This window comes from Aphelocoma coerulescens, chromosome 6 (genome assembly GCF_041296385.1).
Source record: "Aphelocoma coerulescens isolate FSJ_1873_10779 chromosome 6, UR_Acoe_1.0, whole genome shotgun sequence".
Taxonomy (NCBI): domain Eukaryota; kingdom Metazoa; phylum Chordata; class Aves; order Passeriformes; family Corvidae; genus Aphelocoma; species Aphelocoma coerulescens.
Genome location: NC_091020.1, coordinates 21836464 through 21855788, shown reverse-complemented (window position 1 = coordinate 21855788; position 19325 = coordinate 21836464). Strand labels below are relative to the sequence as shown.

The 19325-nt window shown below is 38.0% G+C and overlaps 1 protein-coding gene across 7 annotated transcripts in view; it reads right to left on the bottom strand.

Annotated features, from left to right (window-relative positions):
• Positions 1-18285, bottom strand: part of LOC138112513 (heparan sulfate glucosamine 3-O-sulfotransferase 1-like) — a 54014-nt gene extending 35729 nt beyond the window's left edge. Inside the window, exons 1-3 of one of the 7 annotated variants that reach the window (XM_069019756.1) lie at positions 18197-18285; positions 13864-14022; positions 12594-12697 (exon numbers count right to left, since the gene is read on the bottom strand). In XM_069019756.1, coding sequence (XP_068875857.1) covers positions 12594-12697; positions 13864-13877 — 118 coding nt within the window. In that variant the 5' untranslated portion in view covers positions 13878-14022; positions 18197-18285. Of the gene's footprint in view, positions 1-12593; positions 12698-13863; positions 14023-15958; positions 15981-18133 lie in introns of those variants that run through there. The other 6 variants (XM_069019757.1, XM_069019758.1, XM_069019755.1 and 3 more) reach the window with 6 other exon arrangements.
• Between the last annotated feature and the right edge of the window lie 1040 nt (positions 18286-19325).

Below are 19325 nucleotides of genomic sequence, written 5' to 3'. Positions count from 1 at the left end.
ACTCAGCAGCAAAATTTAAATAAGTTAGATACTAAAAGGTCAAGATGAAATTATTTCATACTTGGATACTTATCTAACTAACTGGAAGGTAGAATTTGTATTCTGAGGAATCCTGAAGCTCCAGCAGTACAATAAATTAGTTCACTTAGGAAATAAATTCCTCAGGTAATTTGTACAAGGGGAAAGAAGTTTTCCCTTAGCCCTTTGTTAAAAAAAAAGAAAAAAGATTTTCCGTTACATTAGGTGAAATAAACTCCACTAATTATACAGATTTCCTGCTGCCAGCATGGTAAGTTCTGCCCTACAACTCAGATTCCTGGAACCTGTAGTTCTCTTAAAGTTAGTTAGGAGTAGGAAGACAGTAATTCTATTAAACATAATTAACATTTTCTCAGGTAATATTATGCTGAAATAGTTTGTGAGGACAGGTACATTCCCTCCAAAAGTTTCTCACCAATCCTATGCTGATACCTAAAATTTCTTCATGCCTTACATAAGTACATTTTAAAGTGCTAAGAACAAGCTCACCTCAATTACACACTATACTACAATACATTTAAACCACTGCACATGAGGCACGTTCTCATACAGAAGATGTCTCATTCAATAGCTACAAACCCAAAACTTAATTCTGAGTCTTATAACAATTCTGAGTCTGTATAACAATTCATAGTATATGCTTTGGTTGCTCCATCTGTTTAAAAAGATAAGATTACAATAAAATTGAAAAAATAAATTGAATCATGCTATCCACATTAAAATCAACAAAAGAAAAATTATAAAGAACCTCTTGCTATTAATAACTGTGCACAATTAACACATTCCATGGGCCCGGGATCAACAGCACATGACTGAACAGACAATGAATGTGTCAAAATACTAATGCACATATAATACACCATATGCAGAGACAACTGATATTTTTTGATTCATAATTTTTAAAAATTACTCTGCAATCTTAGCATTCTTCTTTTTCTGAACCTTTTTAGCAAGGAATAATTTATAGATAAATGCAAAATCATCTTGATCGAAGCAATACTTGCAATTTAAGACCTATGTAATTATTTCCTTCCTCACATATATATAAAAATGATTATTTACATTTAATAAATGAGAATACCATAGGATCACAAAAAGTAAATTAGAAACAGCAGAGTAGCCCATATTTTTTATTTATAGTATAAAGTAATATGATCAACTTGTACAGGAATAAACATGTTAAAACATGTATGGTATTATTCCACTATTGGCTGAACAGTTAATTGCCTTAATCAGTAAGTACGGTATTATCTGATTTTTTTTAAGGCAATTTTACACACTGAAAATTAGAGTTTTTACAGAAACAAAACAAAATGCTTTAACAGCATTTCCTTCTAGTGCAAGCTAGCACAAATTTAAATATCTCCCAGCAGGCAACACAGAGCTCTGTTCGATGCTCGTGTACTTCTATTGGCTTCCATTTGATTAAAGGAAACTGCTTCACTACAGAAGCAAAGTAGAACAATTCCTTGGAGTATTACAGCACCATGTTCTGTGTGTGTGACCACACAAGGATTTAAAAGAAGAACAATACAGTGCTCTTTTCAGAATATCAGATTATCTAACTTTGAGTAATGACTATTTAGTGAAGATTTATATTATTTCTATTTTTTAAAGCTCTATGCATAATTATCATAACAGCTCTCTTTTCAGGACAAATTTAGTTTTGAAACTTTTCTATCACTGGCACTATTTCTACTCTCAGGATACAGGAGATAAAGTACAAACATAAAAAGCCACCCATCAAACATTTAAATAACTGTCTTAAGCTTCCATAATTTTGCAGACGGGGTATTTAAAAAAAGAGTGAAAATAACACAAATGTTCAGCTCTCTAACCTGCTAAGGAGGCCTAACCTCTCAGGAATGTTTGCGGTGTACAGGCATGGATATTACTTTAGGATCCAGAAACTTGGAGCTAAGATGAGAATGCATCAGAGTATGAAAATAACAAGCTTTTTGTTCTTCTTCATTCTCCAGTGCACATGTCAGATTTTGAATTTAGAAAATCCTAAAAGCACAAAAAAGTCTATGCATTTTGAGCATATTTCATTACTCTACTATAGGACAGGAGGGAAAATACTATAGCCAGAAAATCAGTGATACAAAGGTTGCCAAAACTACTAAGAGACTTCACATTCTATAGTACAGAACAAAATCAAAGCCATAAAAAGAAATTCTGCAAATTAAGCAGATAGATTTAAAAACCCCAAAAAATCACCATCTAAGTAAACTGAACAATTTATTTACAGAATAAACCAAAGGCAGCATGTGGTGCAAAGGAAGCAGAGTCATATCTTTGTGAAATAGCCTAATGTTTGGGGATTAGGTCTAAAAGATTTCTGACTGTGGCAACCTAGAAAAAAAAAAAACCCCTCGAATGTTTATTTTCATATCGCATCTCAAGAATCTAGCACTAGAAAGTGTCAAAGTTGACAATTGAAAATTATTTTCTATCTTAAACTTGTCAGTGTTTACCTTTGTAAACAATGCAGTGGAAAACACAGTTCTGTGAGAATTAATCTGAGTCAGGGCTGGAAGATGCTCAAGAATCTGGCTGTTATAAGATATGAACTTTCATCTTGAGAATTACCTACATGTCCTTCATATATGACAAGGTCACAGAATAAAATATTTCATTACAATATCTGTGTAAGCCTTATTTGAAAGAATTTTTTTATCTAGAAGCAATAAATAGCAAATTCTGAAGTTCCAATAAAAACTTAATTTTTAAAAATTTTGTGTTACAAACTACTGTTTGCAAGGCTTGACTGCCTTTATTTAATAAGGCTGCTTACTGTATAAAATGCAGTGAACAGCTCAGCTGAGTAATACGGCATTTTTGTGGCTATGATTTTAACTAGTTAAGCCACAGAAACAGATGACAGCTACTTTATTTTTAATCTTACTGTTGAAGTAAAGCTGTAAACTTTTTCCTTCCAGAAATAATCCGCAAACTGATTGCTGTCAACTGATTGCTGGAGGGAAAGTCTGATAACCACAGAGGGTGGAGACAGGAAAGACAAGTTCCCTCCTTCCATGTGTAAATACCTTTCTACAAAAAAATGGGAGCTAAATCTTATATAATCTTTGTAAATTAAAGATCTACTCCACGTGAACTTTTAAAAAAATGTTCTTTATAGTATCCAACACTTTTATTCAGGAAAAACTACATCTGACTAGACTTTGTTATCAAAGAGACATGATGTTATTCAAGTGTTCTGAATGAAACCCTGTTTCTTTGTTCCTTAAAAATGAAAGCATATCTTCTAAGAGCTGATTCCGGATTCTGAGGGATATAGTCTGCCCTTTAAAAACTTCAAACACGTTTATACCAAAATTCAAACTCTTAGCAGATTTCTAGGTCTAAAATATATTGTTCCTATACCATTAATTTGCAGAACACCTACCTGCCTTCAGAGAGTGAAATGAAGATCATCAGTATCTATAAGGAATTTTTTACCTTGTAAACACTATATAAATGCTAAATTATGACAAGGATAGAAGTAACCCAGTTTATCTTCATCCAGAAACAAAAACATTATGCTTGCATTTGAATTACCTTATCAATTCATGTCTAAAATCCAATATCTCTACTAACTGATACTTTGCCATTTATCAAAACAATCCTAATTGTTTTCCCCTATTTATTTCCCCAATTTCCTATTGTAATCCCCCTAATATCTCGCTTCAATTTTTTTTTCAGATATCCACTAAGATCCCATTGTAAATAAATACAGTCTTAGAACACACATTTCTGTTGTCAATTTCTGGGGGGAAAAAAAGTCTACCATTTGCAGTTAATAAAGAATTAAATTCAACACCTTTTTTTACCTCTTTAAACAGTTTTTATAATGACAAAATGTAAGACTTCACTTGCAGAGACTTAAATGACACAAAATGGTTGGTTAGCAATCTGGAGAATCATAGTAGGAAAATGTTGCTGTTGTCCGCAGAGACGGCACGAAGAATGACACGGAATTCCAGTCCAGGATAGAATGGGATCATTTAATTAATTATCACCTCATAGATATAACTTGGTTTGCAATTGAGAAATGACATTATTGGGTGCTTGACCATACACCTCCCAGAGTGATTGGCTGAATGCTATGACGCCTATTTCAAAATATTTTCTTCAGTGTGGACAACAAGGCTATACATAACAAGTTTGCACCTGTGAGATAAAGTCTTGGTTTACAAAATAGCAAACTGTTTCTCAGCTAGTTTGCGAGAGAATGGAGACTTTCACAGGAGGCAAGCAGGAAAATTTCTCTGCTAGCTTTTTTAGCATCCATAGGAAAAAATATTAAACAATTTTCTCCATTGTTCTGCAGATAATGTGTAACATTTTACTTAGTAACTACATCTGCACCTTTTACAACCTCAGTTGAAAAGGATTTGCTCTACCTTTCCAAGTTAAACAGATGTACACTGTTAACAGGAAATTTTACAACAAAAACAACAAAAAGAAGAAAAAACAAAAGCAATTATTTTTCTGAAATTCAGATGATGGGCATATGCATTTATATTGATTTTGGAACTAAAAGAAAATGTTAGAGCTGCATACTTGCACAGGTGCCCATTCACAATTTTTCAATTCCCACCTGTTCACTGCAGCTTAGATGTAAAGAGTCATTTCTCTCCAAATTCTGGAGGCATCCTGAGAGGCCTTAGCATCACACAGAGAAGCAAAATTCTCCCATTTTTCTGATGGAGTTCTTACAGAATGTGAATTCAGAATCAAACTGCAAAGACCAGATTGCTTCTCAAAATCAGTGTCAAGGTATTAAGTTGAAAGTACAGTTAGCTCATCACTGTTCCTAGGACACCATATCCTCATTTCAAGGCAGAAAAAGTAGAGAGTCATCATTTTCAGTATTTTAAGTGCTATCTTAGCAGTATTCTGTAAATGGAAAGCCATTTGAAGAAAAAGTTCCTTTTCATCACTCTTCTATGTGCACATACAAACAAAATATATATTTTTAGCTAAAAGCAAAATATCACTCGCTTGATAAACCAACAGAAAACTCCTTCCCTTCAAGCAATATTGAATAAATTTTCCTGCAACAAAACAGCTTGATTCTAGACCAAACTTAAACAATCTGAGCTTAAACACAGAGCACTGAGTCTCACCCTAGAAATCTTACATATTGTTTGCAATGAGGGTATTTGTCTCTTTTCTCACTGCTGCTAGCAAAGCAGGTGAGTGTGGATAGTAAGAGAAAATATGGAATACAGAAGCAATTTTTCTCAAAAGATATTTCTGCTATTTGAAGGAAGCATAAAAAAGCCCTTGCATTTTTTAACATAAGGTACTCAATTGCTTCCTCTGAATGAAAGGACATTTGGCTTCAAAAACTTCAGCTATAGAGCAATTAATTCACCTCTATTTTGCAATCAATTTCAAGATTACCCATTTCAAATTCCCCTAACTATAACAAGCTCTGAGGTTCAATCTCCCTATAAAAATGAGGTGGGGAAATAAATTTAATGCAAAAAAACTGCGATGCCTGCGTGACATACAAAATAGTATCTTGCCTGTGTCAAATATATGGTATGAGTAATTCACAGTCATACACTCAAACAGACCAAAAGACAACTGTCGATTGGTGCATGCACGTACACACACGTGCTGGTGCTATTAAACCAGAGCAAGGAAAGCTGGTGAAGCAATACTTTTATCTGTTAATTTTCCCAGCCACACAGCAGTAGTAAAATCATTACTGATGTTACTAACCATTACTACTAACAATTACATTATTACTAATGAAGCATGAAAGTGAGGTGAAATGGAAAGTGGTGGAATTGCTGGGCTCGGAGGATTGCCACAAAATTCATCTGGGAATGTTACTAGTTGTGCACTCCTGTTGATATTGGGGCCATTTTCTTTAAAGACCAGAATAATGGGACCGAGGGCACCCTTGGCAAGTTGGCAGAGCATGTGAAATAGGGAATAGTTGTGTTAAAGGACCTCAACAGGCTGGAGAAATAAAGTTCAGCAAAAGGAAATACACACTCCTCACCAAGAGGGGAATAACTGTGTGCACTGGTAAAAGTCTTGGGACCAACCAAGGGGAAAGAACTGGGCATAAAAGGATGGGGGGAGGTGCTGGTGGGCAAGAAGTTGAACATGACTCAGCAAAGTGCCCATGTAGCAATGAAGGTCAACACTCTTCGTGTCAGGAAAAACAGTCCCAGCAGGCTGAGAGGGATGATCCTTCCCCTCAGCACCAGCACGATCACATCTGGAATATTGCATCCTGTTCTGGGCTTCCCAGTACAGAAAGTACACGGACATACTGGTGTACATCCAGTATGTACATCCAGGACACAGAGAAGATATGGGTCTTGGAGCATCTGTCATATGAAGAAAGGCAGGAAGAGCTGAGTTACTTTACCCTGGAGAAGGCTCAGGAGGGATCTTAATCAGTATTTATAAATACTTGGTGGAAGGGAGAAGCCAATCCTTTTAAAAGCAAATATTATGGGAAAGAAAATTCAGAATCCACTCTCTCCAGATTTCAGTAAAGAATTTGATATGGTATCACCCAGCAATTATTTACTGAATTGGAAATATAAGCATAACACAAAAATAAAGTTGATATAAATGTGACAAATGATAACATAGTGAATGGACTTCTTCAAAATCATTCTTCACTCTCATATGTCTGTGAACATGGTGAAAAGCAGAGGTGTTTTGATAAAAACTGGTTACAGGAAGCCCTCTTGATACAGGGGAGGTTCTTGCTAACCTACAGAAGAAATTGGAGGAGCATCTGCACAGGCATATTAGAAATGGCAAAACCTTTAGCAACTCTTCAACGCCACATGATTACTAATAGCAGAATTTCTGTGATTATTTCTGTGTTGGTCTCTTATCATTTGAGAGCAACACAAAAAGATAAACCACACACCCCTGTTTACTACTAACAGATTAAACCAACCTGGCATATCTGTAAATGAAACTTGATATTCACCGGTGTCTGACAAAATACTTTCAAAAGACCAGGTGGAGAATTAGCATTTTTATTCAAGACTTTGAGCAAACACTTCAGGTACAAGGTTCGGAAGTCAGGAGAACCAAGTTAACTACCCTCTGTATCTTCCTATTTATTCTGTTTTGCCAGACAGACTAAAAGGTGCTTGCTCTGCTTGTTTGATCCTAGCACAAAAAAGCTGAGGAAAGCACATGATCGATGTTTATAATTTATTGAGGGCTACCCACCAAGGAAGGAGTTGGTTTTAAACAACAGTCTTGAGAGATTAAAAATTAAGAATCAGAGAATATATTTAGGCTGAAAGTTCAAAGAAAACTCTAAGCATTAGCAGAGAGGTTTTGAAATACCTTTCCAGAAAGAGCAACAGGGCTATGTACTAAAGGTAAGACTGTGATGACTTTATGACTAGAATTAGATAAGATTGTTGTCTAACTCAGAAAGGCCTTTTCTTCAGCCCTGAATTACTACGGTGGTCAACTACTCCCTGTTCTGCTCCCCTCCTTCCCAGACTTCTTGTTCACACTATTCCCACTGAAGTTCAGCTAGGGCTATGAGAGGACTTCATGCAACTTTTTATCGCCAAGAAAAAAAACAATCTTAAGACTTAAACTCCTACCCCTCTAGTTTAAATGGTTTTATAGAATATAGCATCAAAGCAGATGACTAGAAGCTCTCCTTGAGATCAAAAGATTTAATCAGTAGCTAAACAGAGCAGTGCACTGCAAACATAGTGAAATGAAATTGCCTCTTTGGGTCTTCATTAAATATTTGTCCTCCTTGCCAGTTTGATGGATTCCTGCTTACTATCTAAACAGTCAAAGGAGGAATTTGATTCTACTCAAAGCATATACACCTCAAACGCTGTCACTATTCAGAATCTTGGAATTTAACCTGTTAGGACGTACAACTATCCCCACCCATCACAACGTGGCACTTTTATGTTAATCATTGAACAACCCATTCAGAACTTTTCTACAGCAGCACGTAAATCAAAAACAGCTACAGAAAATAGAGAGGGCATATTCACATGACTACAGCTACTGGCCAGTTGTCACATAGTTATTTGTATAGCAGTAAGTGAACACTGAGCAATGCTGCAGACAACTAACTCTTCTCCATTCAGCTCCTTTCAAAGCTATGCCCATCAATAAACAAGCATCTCTGTGGTTTCCTGACCCAAAGAGCATGCTCAGCCTGTTGCAACTGTTGAAAAGGTAGGCAGGTCTGTCATTCACTGAAGTCACCAAGCCCACAATCCCTTCTATCAAACACAAGTCAAGATTGTAAGGCCAATAAAGTCTGGTGAGTGTAAACACATTTACCCACCTCCCTCTGGCTGACAATTTATTTTTTTTCATTTTATTTCAGAAAAGAAGCAAATGCTTTTCCAATATAAGTTGATCCAACACTTGACAGCCAAACAAAAATGTACACTGGACTGAAATTTACTCAGTGACATATATTGTTCAAACACCAAATCAGAACTTCCATGTTTTACTTATACCTTACAAAGCCAAAGCACTGGACAGAACAATGACAGTTAAACAGAAAAAAGTATTTCTATTATAATGGTATCTTAGAATGAGAAATGTTCACCAATTAATAAACTTCAGCCACTTTGTGGACTGGTGTCCATGACAGCATTTCCAGTTAGAGAGAGAAGATTTGGAAAAGAAAACAAATTTTTTCTCCTGTTCCAAGTTCAAAGATGAACTCCACTTTTATTGACTGTAATTTGACCTCTACCACCTCTTATTCTGTGACAAACCAAATTCTCAATAACTGAATCTCTTTTAATTGGTTGGTTATAGACTAGACCAAGGATCCCCCCTTAAATGCCATAAAAATGCTGTATATGTGAGTATGATTTAGTTTAACAATGACCTGCAGTCTTGGATTTGACAGAAAGACTTGATTTCAAAATATTTTTCCCCATGTGATTAGTCTCCTTTTAAATTCTTGTCTTTTTATTTCTGCCTTGGGCTTATTTTTTTCTCCCTTATTTTGTTGCTGTAGAACAGTGATATGAAAACTACTGGATACAGGCTTGCTTTCAAAATAAGCATATTGACTGGTTAGCCTGGCTCATATGTTCTTGCTTACCTCACAGATTTCTGTGTTATTATTAGTTTCTTCTACTAGCATAGCAGTCTTTTGCCACACACATACACACACTTTTACAATAAGTCACAACTTATTGTAAAACTTGCAAATCACACGTGCTGTCAAAGCACATAAACTCCTTAATTCCTTCATTCTGATGCAATGTACAGGATCCATCTATAACACATAATGTCTTTTTAATCAAAAAGCAATATTTTCACATAAGTGGAACAAAAGAACTTAATAATATTTGCCATTTACAGTATTGTCGAAAATACGTTAGGCTACTAAAGCAATTAACCCCAATCTAAATTAGTTCCATTTGCAATGACAAAACCTCAGTCTACTCTTGCCAGCAACAAAAGTAGTGAAATATATGAAAATTCACTAATGTCACAAAACTAAAGTATGAATAATTTCTGCAATATGAAACCATTATCTCATCAGACTAAAGCCATCATTTTGCATTTTATGAAGAGATACCTGGCACAGGAATAACACAAACATCTTACTGAACAGTAGGTCTCCCCAGTTCAGCTCATTTAGCAGGCAAGTGTCATGAACTATTACAGTACTGCCTTAGAGGCAGTAAGTGAAATTCTTGGAAGTAGCTTATGACATTTTTTAAAGCTTTTTTCCAAAGGGTGGAAATAATCAAAGCAGACATCACACAGATTTTAGTTGCTGTAGTTGAGAAAGTCAACATTTTCACTGGAAGTTGTGCTATCCCTTGTCCAAGTTTTCCCCATCCTGTATGACAGAAAATATGCGTTTGTACACACTAAAAACAGAAGGTAAAACAGCCTGGTTATTCTCAGTTTTTTCACGTGTGGCAAAAATAAGAGGACATATGTGATTCTAAAGCACCATCCTTACACTCCACCACCTCCAACTCTGCAAGAGATTTCAGGCTATAACGTGTAAATCATTACTACATGCTCTAATAGTACTTTCTATTTAATCAGGAAAAATCCCCTCTTGAATTACAATAAATAACTACAGTTTTGTTTTAAATGAAATGACGTAGTTTATATCTGACCTGAGTTTCAGTCTTTTCCTAGTGGGAAATATAAATTCAGCATTTGGATACATAATCCTACAGCTCTCAGAAGAAGCCGACTCCACCGCGAACACTTTACATGATTTATAGCTCTCCTCCAGATTCAGATGACAAGTCTCGGCGGAGCAGGTGCAACGGGGTATTTTTTCCTTCCTTCAGACATCATTCCCTCGTATGTAAATTAATTAGCAAGTCTTCTTCACTTTCGTGGGGAAGATGAAGCTAATGGAATATCAGCGTTTGGTTTCTCACGAGGAGCGGGTGACCCGGCAGAGGGAGGGATGGAGGGAGGGAGGGAGGAAGGGAGGGGGCTCGCTGCTGTTACTGCTGGAACCACAGCGATTTTGACAGCGTCAGCGGCGATAAAGTGAGCCTGGCTCCCGCGCACTTATGCCAAGAGAGAGATTTTTAAACCACGGGCAGGATTTGGGGGGACCTCTGGGACGCGAAGCGAGCACACCCCGCACACCTCCCGCGGCAACACGAGCATTCCGCTCCCCCCTGCCGGCAAGTTGGAGCTGCCCTGCCCGCGCCCCCTCCGCGCCCCACCTGCCCTGCCCCTTTCCTGGCTGCCGGGGGATCGGGCAGCGCGTCCCGACTCCCATTACCTCCTCCGGAGCCATGGAGCGCCGCGGCCGCGGCTCGCCCGGCGCGGAGCGGAGCGGAGCGGAGCTGAGGGGCCGGCGCTCCCCGCGCTCCCTCACCCGCCGCTCCGCGAGCCACTGGCACAGCCCGCTCCACATAAATGCATTAACAGCAGCCACATCATGATTAATTCATCAGTCCCAGTGACCAGGGGAGGAGGCAGGCGCGGGGGCTGGGGAGAGGCAGGGCGCACGGGACGGTCCCTTCTCCCGAAGTGCGCCCCCGGCACAGGGCTTCGCCAGCGCGGAAGGACGGAAGGGTGGATGCCGCGCCAGCTCCCGGCTCGCCGCGGGTGCCCGTGCGCTGCCCGGTCTGAGGGAGGGCGGGGGGATCCCCGGACAGGTCACCGGGTGGCACCCCGTTCCCGGCCGGCGGGACCGGGGAAGAAAGACCGAGGTAACCGTGGGCAGTCAGGAAGGCTCCGCGCCACTAAGCGGGCTGCAGTCACCGCTCCGCTGGACGCGGGAGCATCCTCAGCTCCACGGGAAACGGGCCGCGGGCGGGAGCCGCAGCCCCTCCTTGTCTCCTGGCTGCCAGAGGCCCGCCGGGCGCCTTGGCTGTGGAGCAGAGCCCCGCGACTCCCGAGCTGCCGGCACTGAGGGGCCAGCCGGGCAATACAAGCATCCCGGGCATCCCTGTGGCCGTGATCACGGTAGCAGGACTAAGCTCATTTGCACAAATGCGTCCAAAACCGCCCCTTAGCCTTGTTGAAAACAACTGCTCGGCCACGCGCCAGTTGCTGGAGCCAGGTTTTCCCATGCAACACATCACTGGTGTCCATGTGAGCTTGCCTTGGTCTGCTGAGGCAGCAACACTGGCTCCTTCCCCAGTCCCCCCGCACAGAGCTTTGCTGCCCTCTCTTCTGAGGGCGGTGCCGGTTTCTTCAAATACTATTTGTTAAACTAGCAGTACGCTGGACTTTGAGTTTCTTCACAGAAGGGGCAAAAGACCACTCTGACTTTAAGGGTTTCAGAACAGCTGTTAAATGCAGGAACACCTGTGCATTTCTCTGTCTTCCTTTTCCACTCCAAATACAGGTAGAAGTCCTCCAACTCCACCATCCCCGTCCAATACAAGATATACTTTACAGCACCAAGCAAGAAGCCACCTTACCTTCTAAGTCAGGTAGCTCCCTAGTCAAGTGATGAAATTTGTGTAGAATAGATGATTTATCACCTACTTATTACTGCCTCATCTATAAAATCAGGTTTGCCTACCTGGCAGCATTGTCATGCTCCAAGGGACTGTATTTGAATAAGGTATTATCAAGGTTTAACAATTCCTTATTGATCATGTGCCAGGAGCAAAAATCACGTCTTGTGAATTTTAGATTAGCAAAGAATTTTCAACCTGACACAGCTATATATAGAGATTTCCAAGTATCAGACAGAGTTCATAAGCTTTACATAGAGAGATCCCCCAAACTGTCACAAACCCTAAGATAGCTAATCACAGGCAGAGGTTTAAAGCTGTGTAAGGAGGAAGAAGAAAATAAATGAAAAGTAGAGCAGCTTTGTGGGAAAAATTCATTTACGTGACATGTTAATTTTCCTTTTGCATTATGGCATAGCTTTGTGTTACACACAAAAGAGTAATTAATTCCACAGTCAAGGCTGTGTTGTGGCTTGCACTTATAGTGGGACTAAAAATCTGTAGGCTCAACACTGGAATGCTGCATTTAGACTGCACAGCACAATAGCACGTAAGAATTACAGTTGAATTTTCTTTTAAAAAGTAGTATTTACTTGCCTTCTAGAGAGAAAAATCTTAATTGTCCTCTTTTTCCAAATTTTCCCATTTTCATCACATCTGTGAATTCTGAAGGTTCCCATGTACATTCAAAGCCATTCTTACTGTAGGAAAAGAACACAAGTAAAGCCAATTTTGAACTTTTAAAATTAAGCTTGTGAAGTCATTATTTGTCACAGCCCAATTAAATTTGACACAGACTTTTCAAAGAAAGCCATTTCTGATTTTGTTTTTAAAATTGTGTCAACTGAATTAATATTTTGATGAAGCAAAATTTTTATTGTGGCATCTGTTTTTCAAGTAAATTTAATTTTCTTCACTGTTTTCTGTCTACTTCTGGCTATATGCACCATATTACTTAATTGCACTTAGTATTGGTGTTCCAACATAATTACATAATAGTAGATTGAATTGTTCTACCTACTTTTTTCGAAAAAAATTAGCATTTTATCAGAATCAAAAGTTTCCTGCAAAAACTGATGTATTCATCTGAAAAAGTAAAGAAGTGGAACTTGATTAAAACCTCTGAATCACCAATGCAAAACTCTGCTTTTTAGCAGACATCACCTAATATCTTCTGTGCTTCATCTTAAAATCAGTTAATTTCACTCTTCCTAGTGAAGGCAGTGCCTGAACATCACTCCTCTGATTAGGAATTGTCCCATTTGTTTCTCTCCCCCTAACATTCTAAGTATTATACTCTTCTCTTCACCTATTGATATATTTATATTTGACACTCACGTTTTTCTTCAATTGAAACAGATCCTCTTTTGATCTCTTTCCATAAATCAAGTTCTGGATTTCCCTGATGATGTCTATGACCTATTACAGTTCAAATTAGTAATTTTTAAACACTGACAGATGAACAGAGTTTTATACATGGCATTCCAGTAAACTCTTGCTAGTAATGCCCACAATGGTCTCTTCATCCCCATTTAAATACTGATAAAGGTGGGATTTGCCTCACTTTCTTTCATGACTTTCCTGTGGAGGTAGCTTTTGGTTTTTCTTCTGCTCAATACCAACAAGTCTTTCTCACGCCATACAACTTTTGACTTGCAAATTACCAGATTATACCAAAAGTTTTTATTGGGCTGTGGTGCATAATCTTGAATTTTGTTATCCTATAATACAACATCATTGCTTGGCTCCAATATTTTCTATGTGCTATTGACAAGTTGCAAGCAAATTACGCATTTTCTTTTTTGCTAAGATTATTAATGAATTCATTAAGGGATACAGAAATAATAAGGACTGAGTCTTAACAAACCTAGCAAATTCCATTTATGCATTGATCTCTTTTCAGCATAAACTCTCTTCCTTTACAGCTCCTTATCCACTTCACAACTTTTATACAGGTTTTCTTGTCTTCCATTTCAACAGCTGCCCATACACAGATGCCTTGCTTCCAGGTTACTAACTTTGAACTCTGGAGAAAGCAAAGGTGTTAAATGAGATGATGTATGAGGTGTCAACTGTTACAGAGATTGGGATAAAGATGTAGTATAATTAAAAACATAAAGGAGAAAACCAGTCATGACTGGCCTGGTGAAAGTCCAGTCTATCTGCTGTGCTACATTTCCTACTTAAAAATGGCCTAGTACTACAATTCAATGAAAAATCACTGCAGCTAGAGAGGGGGGAGAGTGGACCTATTTTCTATGCTTTTCACTTGTTTCTTCTATTTTTGGAAATTCTCCAGGTTCCTTATTACAGAAGGGTTGCCTGGGCAATTTTATTCATATGTCATCTCAGTGACAGTGGTAGAACTATGTAACTATCAAAGTATGCAAAACTTCAAAGCCTGGATTTCTTATATTGTTATTTACTGAAGTACAACTTCATGTTTCTACAAAATGATTGATATTCTTGCTGATACCTTACTGGTATGAAAAGATGGATGCATAGTTTCATTACTGCAACTTCTGAAGTCATATGGACACAGATTAATTGGAAATATTTCAAGTAATATTTTTTTAATATTGTGAGTCAAGTTTCAGTGCTGCCACATCTAGATGTTTGGTCTTGGTGTATCTCTGTCTAACACTTCGTCTGAAATCTCAATCACACAAAAAAAAAATCAAAGAAATGCTGCTAGTTAATTCATCAGAGCTAGGATTGCATTCACTGAATTTTCTCCGAGGGTTCACTACATTTGACATGAAATCTCTAATTACAGTAGCTTATATAAAATATAAACATATATGTGTCTAGGTTTATTTCTAGAAAATAAATTATATTGAAGGACGAATACTGCATGATAGAATCAATCCTGATTTAGTAAAAGTAAAAGCAAATTATAATAGTACATCTATATGAAATATCCCTGGCCTGAAGGCCATATGACATTTTCTTGATTCAAGGCTTAATATTCAAATCTTGGTCACAGTTACTCATCTGCTAAGGTTCATGAAGTTGATCTGATTTATGACTAATTCTGGCCACTACATGGAAGCTGTGATTTCAGATGAATTATTATTATTTTTTTTCAGTCTGAGGCACAGACTAAAACTCAAGGCATAAAGAGTGTCTTTTGCCTTGATTTTCAATTAATTTTCAGTGCATTAAATATTTGACAAATAAAGGGGCAGATCTACCTTTTGGTACTCAAGGCACCAGTGTTCATTAAGAGTGAGTTTGACTCAACTTCTCCTCATTCTCCAAAGAGCTTTTCTTCTCATCTTTATGAAAGTCAGATTATCTAAACAAATGTGGATTTCAATCTATATAAAACCTATGGGAACTTTGTCATATAAAAGCTCAGGGCTTGACATAGGCAACTTCTGTTATTCAATACAGTAACCACCTCTGAAATATTCCAGCAAAGTGCATCTTCTCTCATGTTTAGCTGGTCATCGAGTATTGTAATTTCTGACATCATTTAATTTTCATTAAATGACTTTTTCTTACTGAAGCCAGAAAGGCTGTTAAAAATCCTTATTAACAGTAAAGCAATAGACACAAATTACTGATAGGACATCAATGATGTTGAAAGACGACAGATTTATTTTCCTAAAGGGGGGAAAATTTGTCATTCCTGAAGGGTTCTGAGGCATTCCAAACAAGTGTAGATAATTTTTGAAGCTGAAATGCTTTGCTATATACATTATTTCTGGGTTTTAAAATTGCCCTCGATTTTAAATACCCTCACTCATATGCCAATTGCATTACCCTAAATTGTGCCACCAGAGGAAATGAACTGAAGAAGGAGAGAAAATAGGAAGGGTGACTGAAAAATCACAGCTAGAAATAAGATGATCCAAAAAACCACATTACTCCAAATTGCTGGTCCAGCTGAGTTGTACCTTCTGCAGACTCAGAGCAGACTGTAAACTAAAGTGCAATTGCTTTTGTAGTTCTCTCACCCTGAAAACAGCCCCAGACGATCTATACAAAGGTAGGGCAAGTTGCAGACAAGGCTGGTGTGTACAGTACACAATCTCTGAGCATCCTCCTGAAGCTGTGCAATTTGCCAAAGAATAAAGCACATTGCAGGCTTGCCCTTCAGAACCTCAATGCACTTCCTGCTTGTGGAAGAACAGACATGAGATCATTGGAAGGAAAACTCACTACACCACAATACTGAACCAAGACTGCTATTGTTTTGCTAGCCCTGATGTTTCAGCTGAAATGTGGTTTATAATGCTGTAAAATTATGGGTCAGGTAAACCTCATTGCAGCTCTTGGGTATAGCTGTCCCTCTTCATTTAAGATAGATGTAAGAAGTCATTATCCTCCTTTGCTGAAACAAGTAACTGAAATGACTTTAGTCTCTAAACCCCAAACACAATTACACATCTCTGTACAAAACAAAAGCTTGAAAAAGCCAGGTCAGAATATGAATGAAGTGGGTGAAGTGGTTTTGCTGTTTTTTAAGAAGGATGCAAATAAAATTGACACAACACATGTAGGCTATGCATGTAGGACGTGCATAAATATGGAGAAAGAGGAAATATGCAGAAGCTCATGTCAAATTACTTCCAATGAACAGGTAGCAAGGAGTAAACCTAGACAGGTTTTGGGCTGCTGGCACAAGCTGACACAGGCTGAATCTCTGAAAAATAAAAAGCTTTTTCAATATGTATAATTTCTGCTATGCTCAAAGAAACAATATTTTTTAAATGTTGCTTCTTAGAAATAGGACTGCACTGATAAAAGATCAATCTCTATTAACAGCTCCCCCTTCTAATGGGAATAATCTACAAACCTCCAAATTTTGACCAGCCATTGGGCACAGTAACAAAGCTGTGTGACAGAGTGATAAATCTCAGATGTAAATACACATGTTGTTATTAAAGATATAAATCTCAGCTAGAAACATACATATCATTATTAATTGATTTACAGAATTCCCACCCCGTATTTTCAGAAGTGTGCCTTCCCTCAAGTTGTTCCTAAGAATCATTTACGCCTTGAGAGCTGTAACTGCTGTATCTAGCTATCTTTCTAATACCCCAAGGACCTGCTAAATCAAAAAAGACATTCCTGTATAGGAGAAAAAGATTTTAATTCTCAACTTTTATATGAAGATTTAGGTGTCCGTAACCTCCCTCTGTAACCTCCCCAACACACCTACATCCCCTCTCCAGCAAGCCTCGGAAAAGATTAGACACAATGTAGGCAGGTAACTTTTGATGCCCCCAGGTGGCTTGAAAGAAGCTTAAAAAAGGAGAGAGCCTTTTGGGGTAGTCGGCTGAAAGTGGCTTGGAGCAAGGAGTGAAGAAATACTCCAGTGCCTTGTTCAAGGAAATAGGATTTTGTAGTTTCTTGTAAACAAGCAGAAGCATCTCAAAGAAACAGCCATACAAGAGGACCTAGTGTTACAAAAACCATCAAGCTTTGACCCACTGTTAAACTCATCAAAGTGTAAGTACATTCCTGACTTATACATAGCAGGAAGCAGTTATCTCAAATTGTCTTTCCCAAAGAAAACCCTAAGAGTAATCCAGATAGTGCAAAAGATTAATTTTCTCAGTGCACACTTAACTGCTAACTTCATTATTAATCAGTGTGGTTTTTTCTATACCTGTAAATCAATGAAAAAACTTCTTTGGAGGATGCAACACACTCCTGAATGAAGCAAAAATATTTAAAATGTCCACCTCTAAGCTTTCTAAATCTCACAGTATCAGTCAGGACTCACAAAATCCTTAAGGTTAACACCCAAGCATGGAATGCATTTTTCCCACTTTGCTAAATAAATGCACAGCGTAAGATGGTCACATAAGGACAGTCTAAAATAAACACACACATACATACATATCATATGCAACAGCTAAAAGAGACATCTTGCAGAAGACAACAGTGATTGCTCAAGTGCTCAATACAAAAAAATTGAATACTTCACATGCTGGAACTGATCAAAAGTCCAGTACTCTGCCTCTGGTGTACAGTTCATCTACTTTCCTATCCATGGCCAGATGGTTAAAGACTGTAAATGAGTGTGTGTACAAAGTGGTCCTTTCAGAACATCCTCCTACCTTCTGGCAGTATTAAAGTATTAAAAGTATTATTTTCCAAAACAGATTTTCTGCACAGACCTGTCATGTTTCATAGCCACTGATGGATTCAATGAAGGAAGAACAACACAAGCAATGATTTACCCTTTCTGAAGGGGAACCATCGCAGATACTGAATCTTCTGTGCACCTCATACAGCACCCTGGGCTTTCCTCCGAGGTCTCCTATCTAATTATTCACCAAGTTCAACCTGCTTAGCTCATGAGATCTGACAAAATCACAGCCTGATGTGGAGCAGCTGGGATTTAACTTTCATTTATAAAATTTAATTGGGAGATTTTTTCTTTCTTTCTATTTTTTCCACCTCTTCACTCTTAAAATCACGTAACATCCACATATGCATATACAAACACACAAAACAAAGAGTAAAAGCAAACCACAACAGTCAGTGAAGTTACTTGCTGTAGAAATAGCAGTGCTGGTATTAGCACTTCAAAGGGAAAAGCTATTTTAAAATTTAACTGCCTGGCAGATGCAGCAGATATAGGACAGGAACCGAAGAGATGTAAGGAGGGAGGGAGAATAGGAAGATGAGAAAGTAAGTGGGGAAGGGTAGGAAAACAGATGAATGGTACATTAATTAAAGGTAAAAACAGCCAAATCGCATACTGGCAGTGAAATGTTGGCAACGTGGAATCCAGTAGAAAATTCTAATTGACTTCAGGGAAATCTATTTTTCACTCTGTATCAATAGTATTACTCTCATGTACTACAATATGTCAACACAATTCCTCAATATATTTTTTCCTTTTAGTTCGTTCTTGCCAGTAATTTATTCTACAGTAATTGTACAAATGTAGTAAAGACAAGAAGGAAACTAGCCCTCACTACTAAGTTTTCAGTACTAGATTGGAAAATCAGGATAGATACCTGTTAGTTCATATGGCACAAATTGCTATTCACACAGATGGTATTATACAAACCATAAACCGCCATTCATCATATGTTAAACTCCTGTATTTTGAAGCAACAGCTACAAAGTTTCATACCCCTCATTCCTGGGATTTGTTATCATCTACTACACTGCTGAACTCCAGAGGCCAAAATGATATCAAAGGGAGGGATTCAAAACCATCTGTTTAGTCTGTAATGCAAGATATATGGGACAGTTAGTCAGTCTACATTGATGCACAACTGATTATTCTTCAGGCTGAAAAAATATTCATGGAAAAGTGTTTTATATACAGTCAGTCTGATTGCTGTGGTAACACTG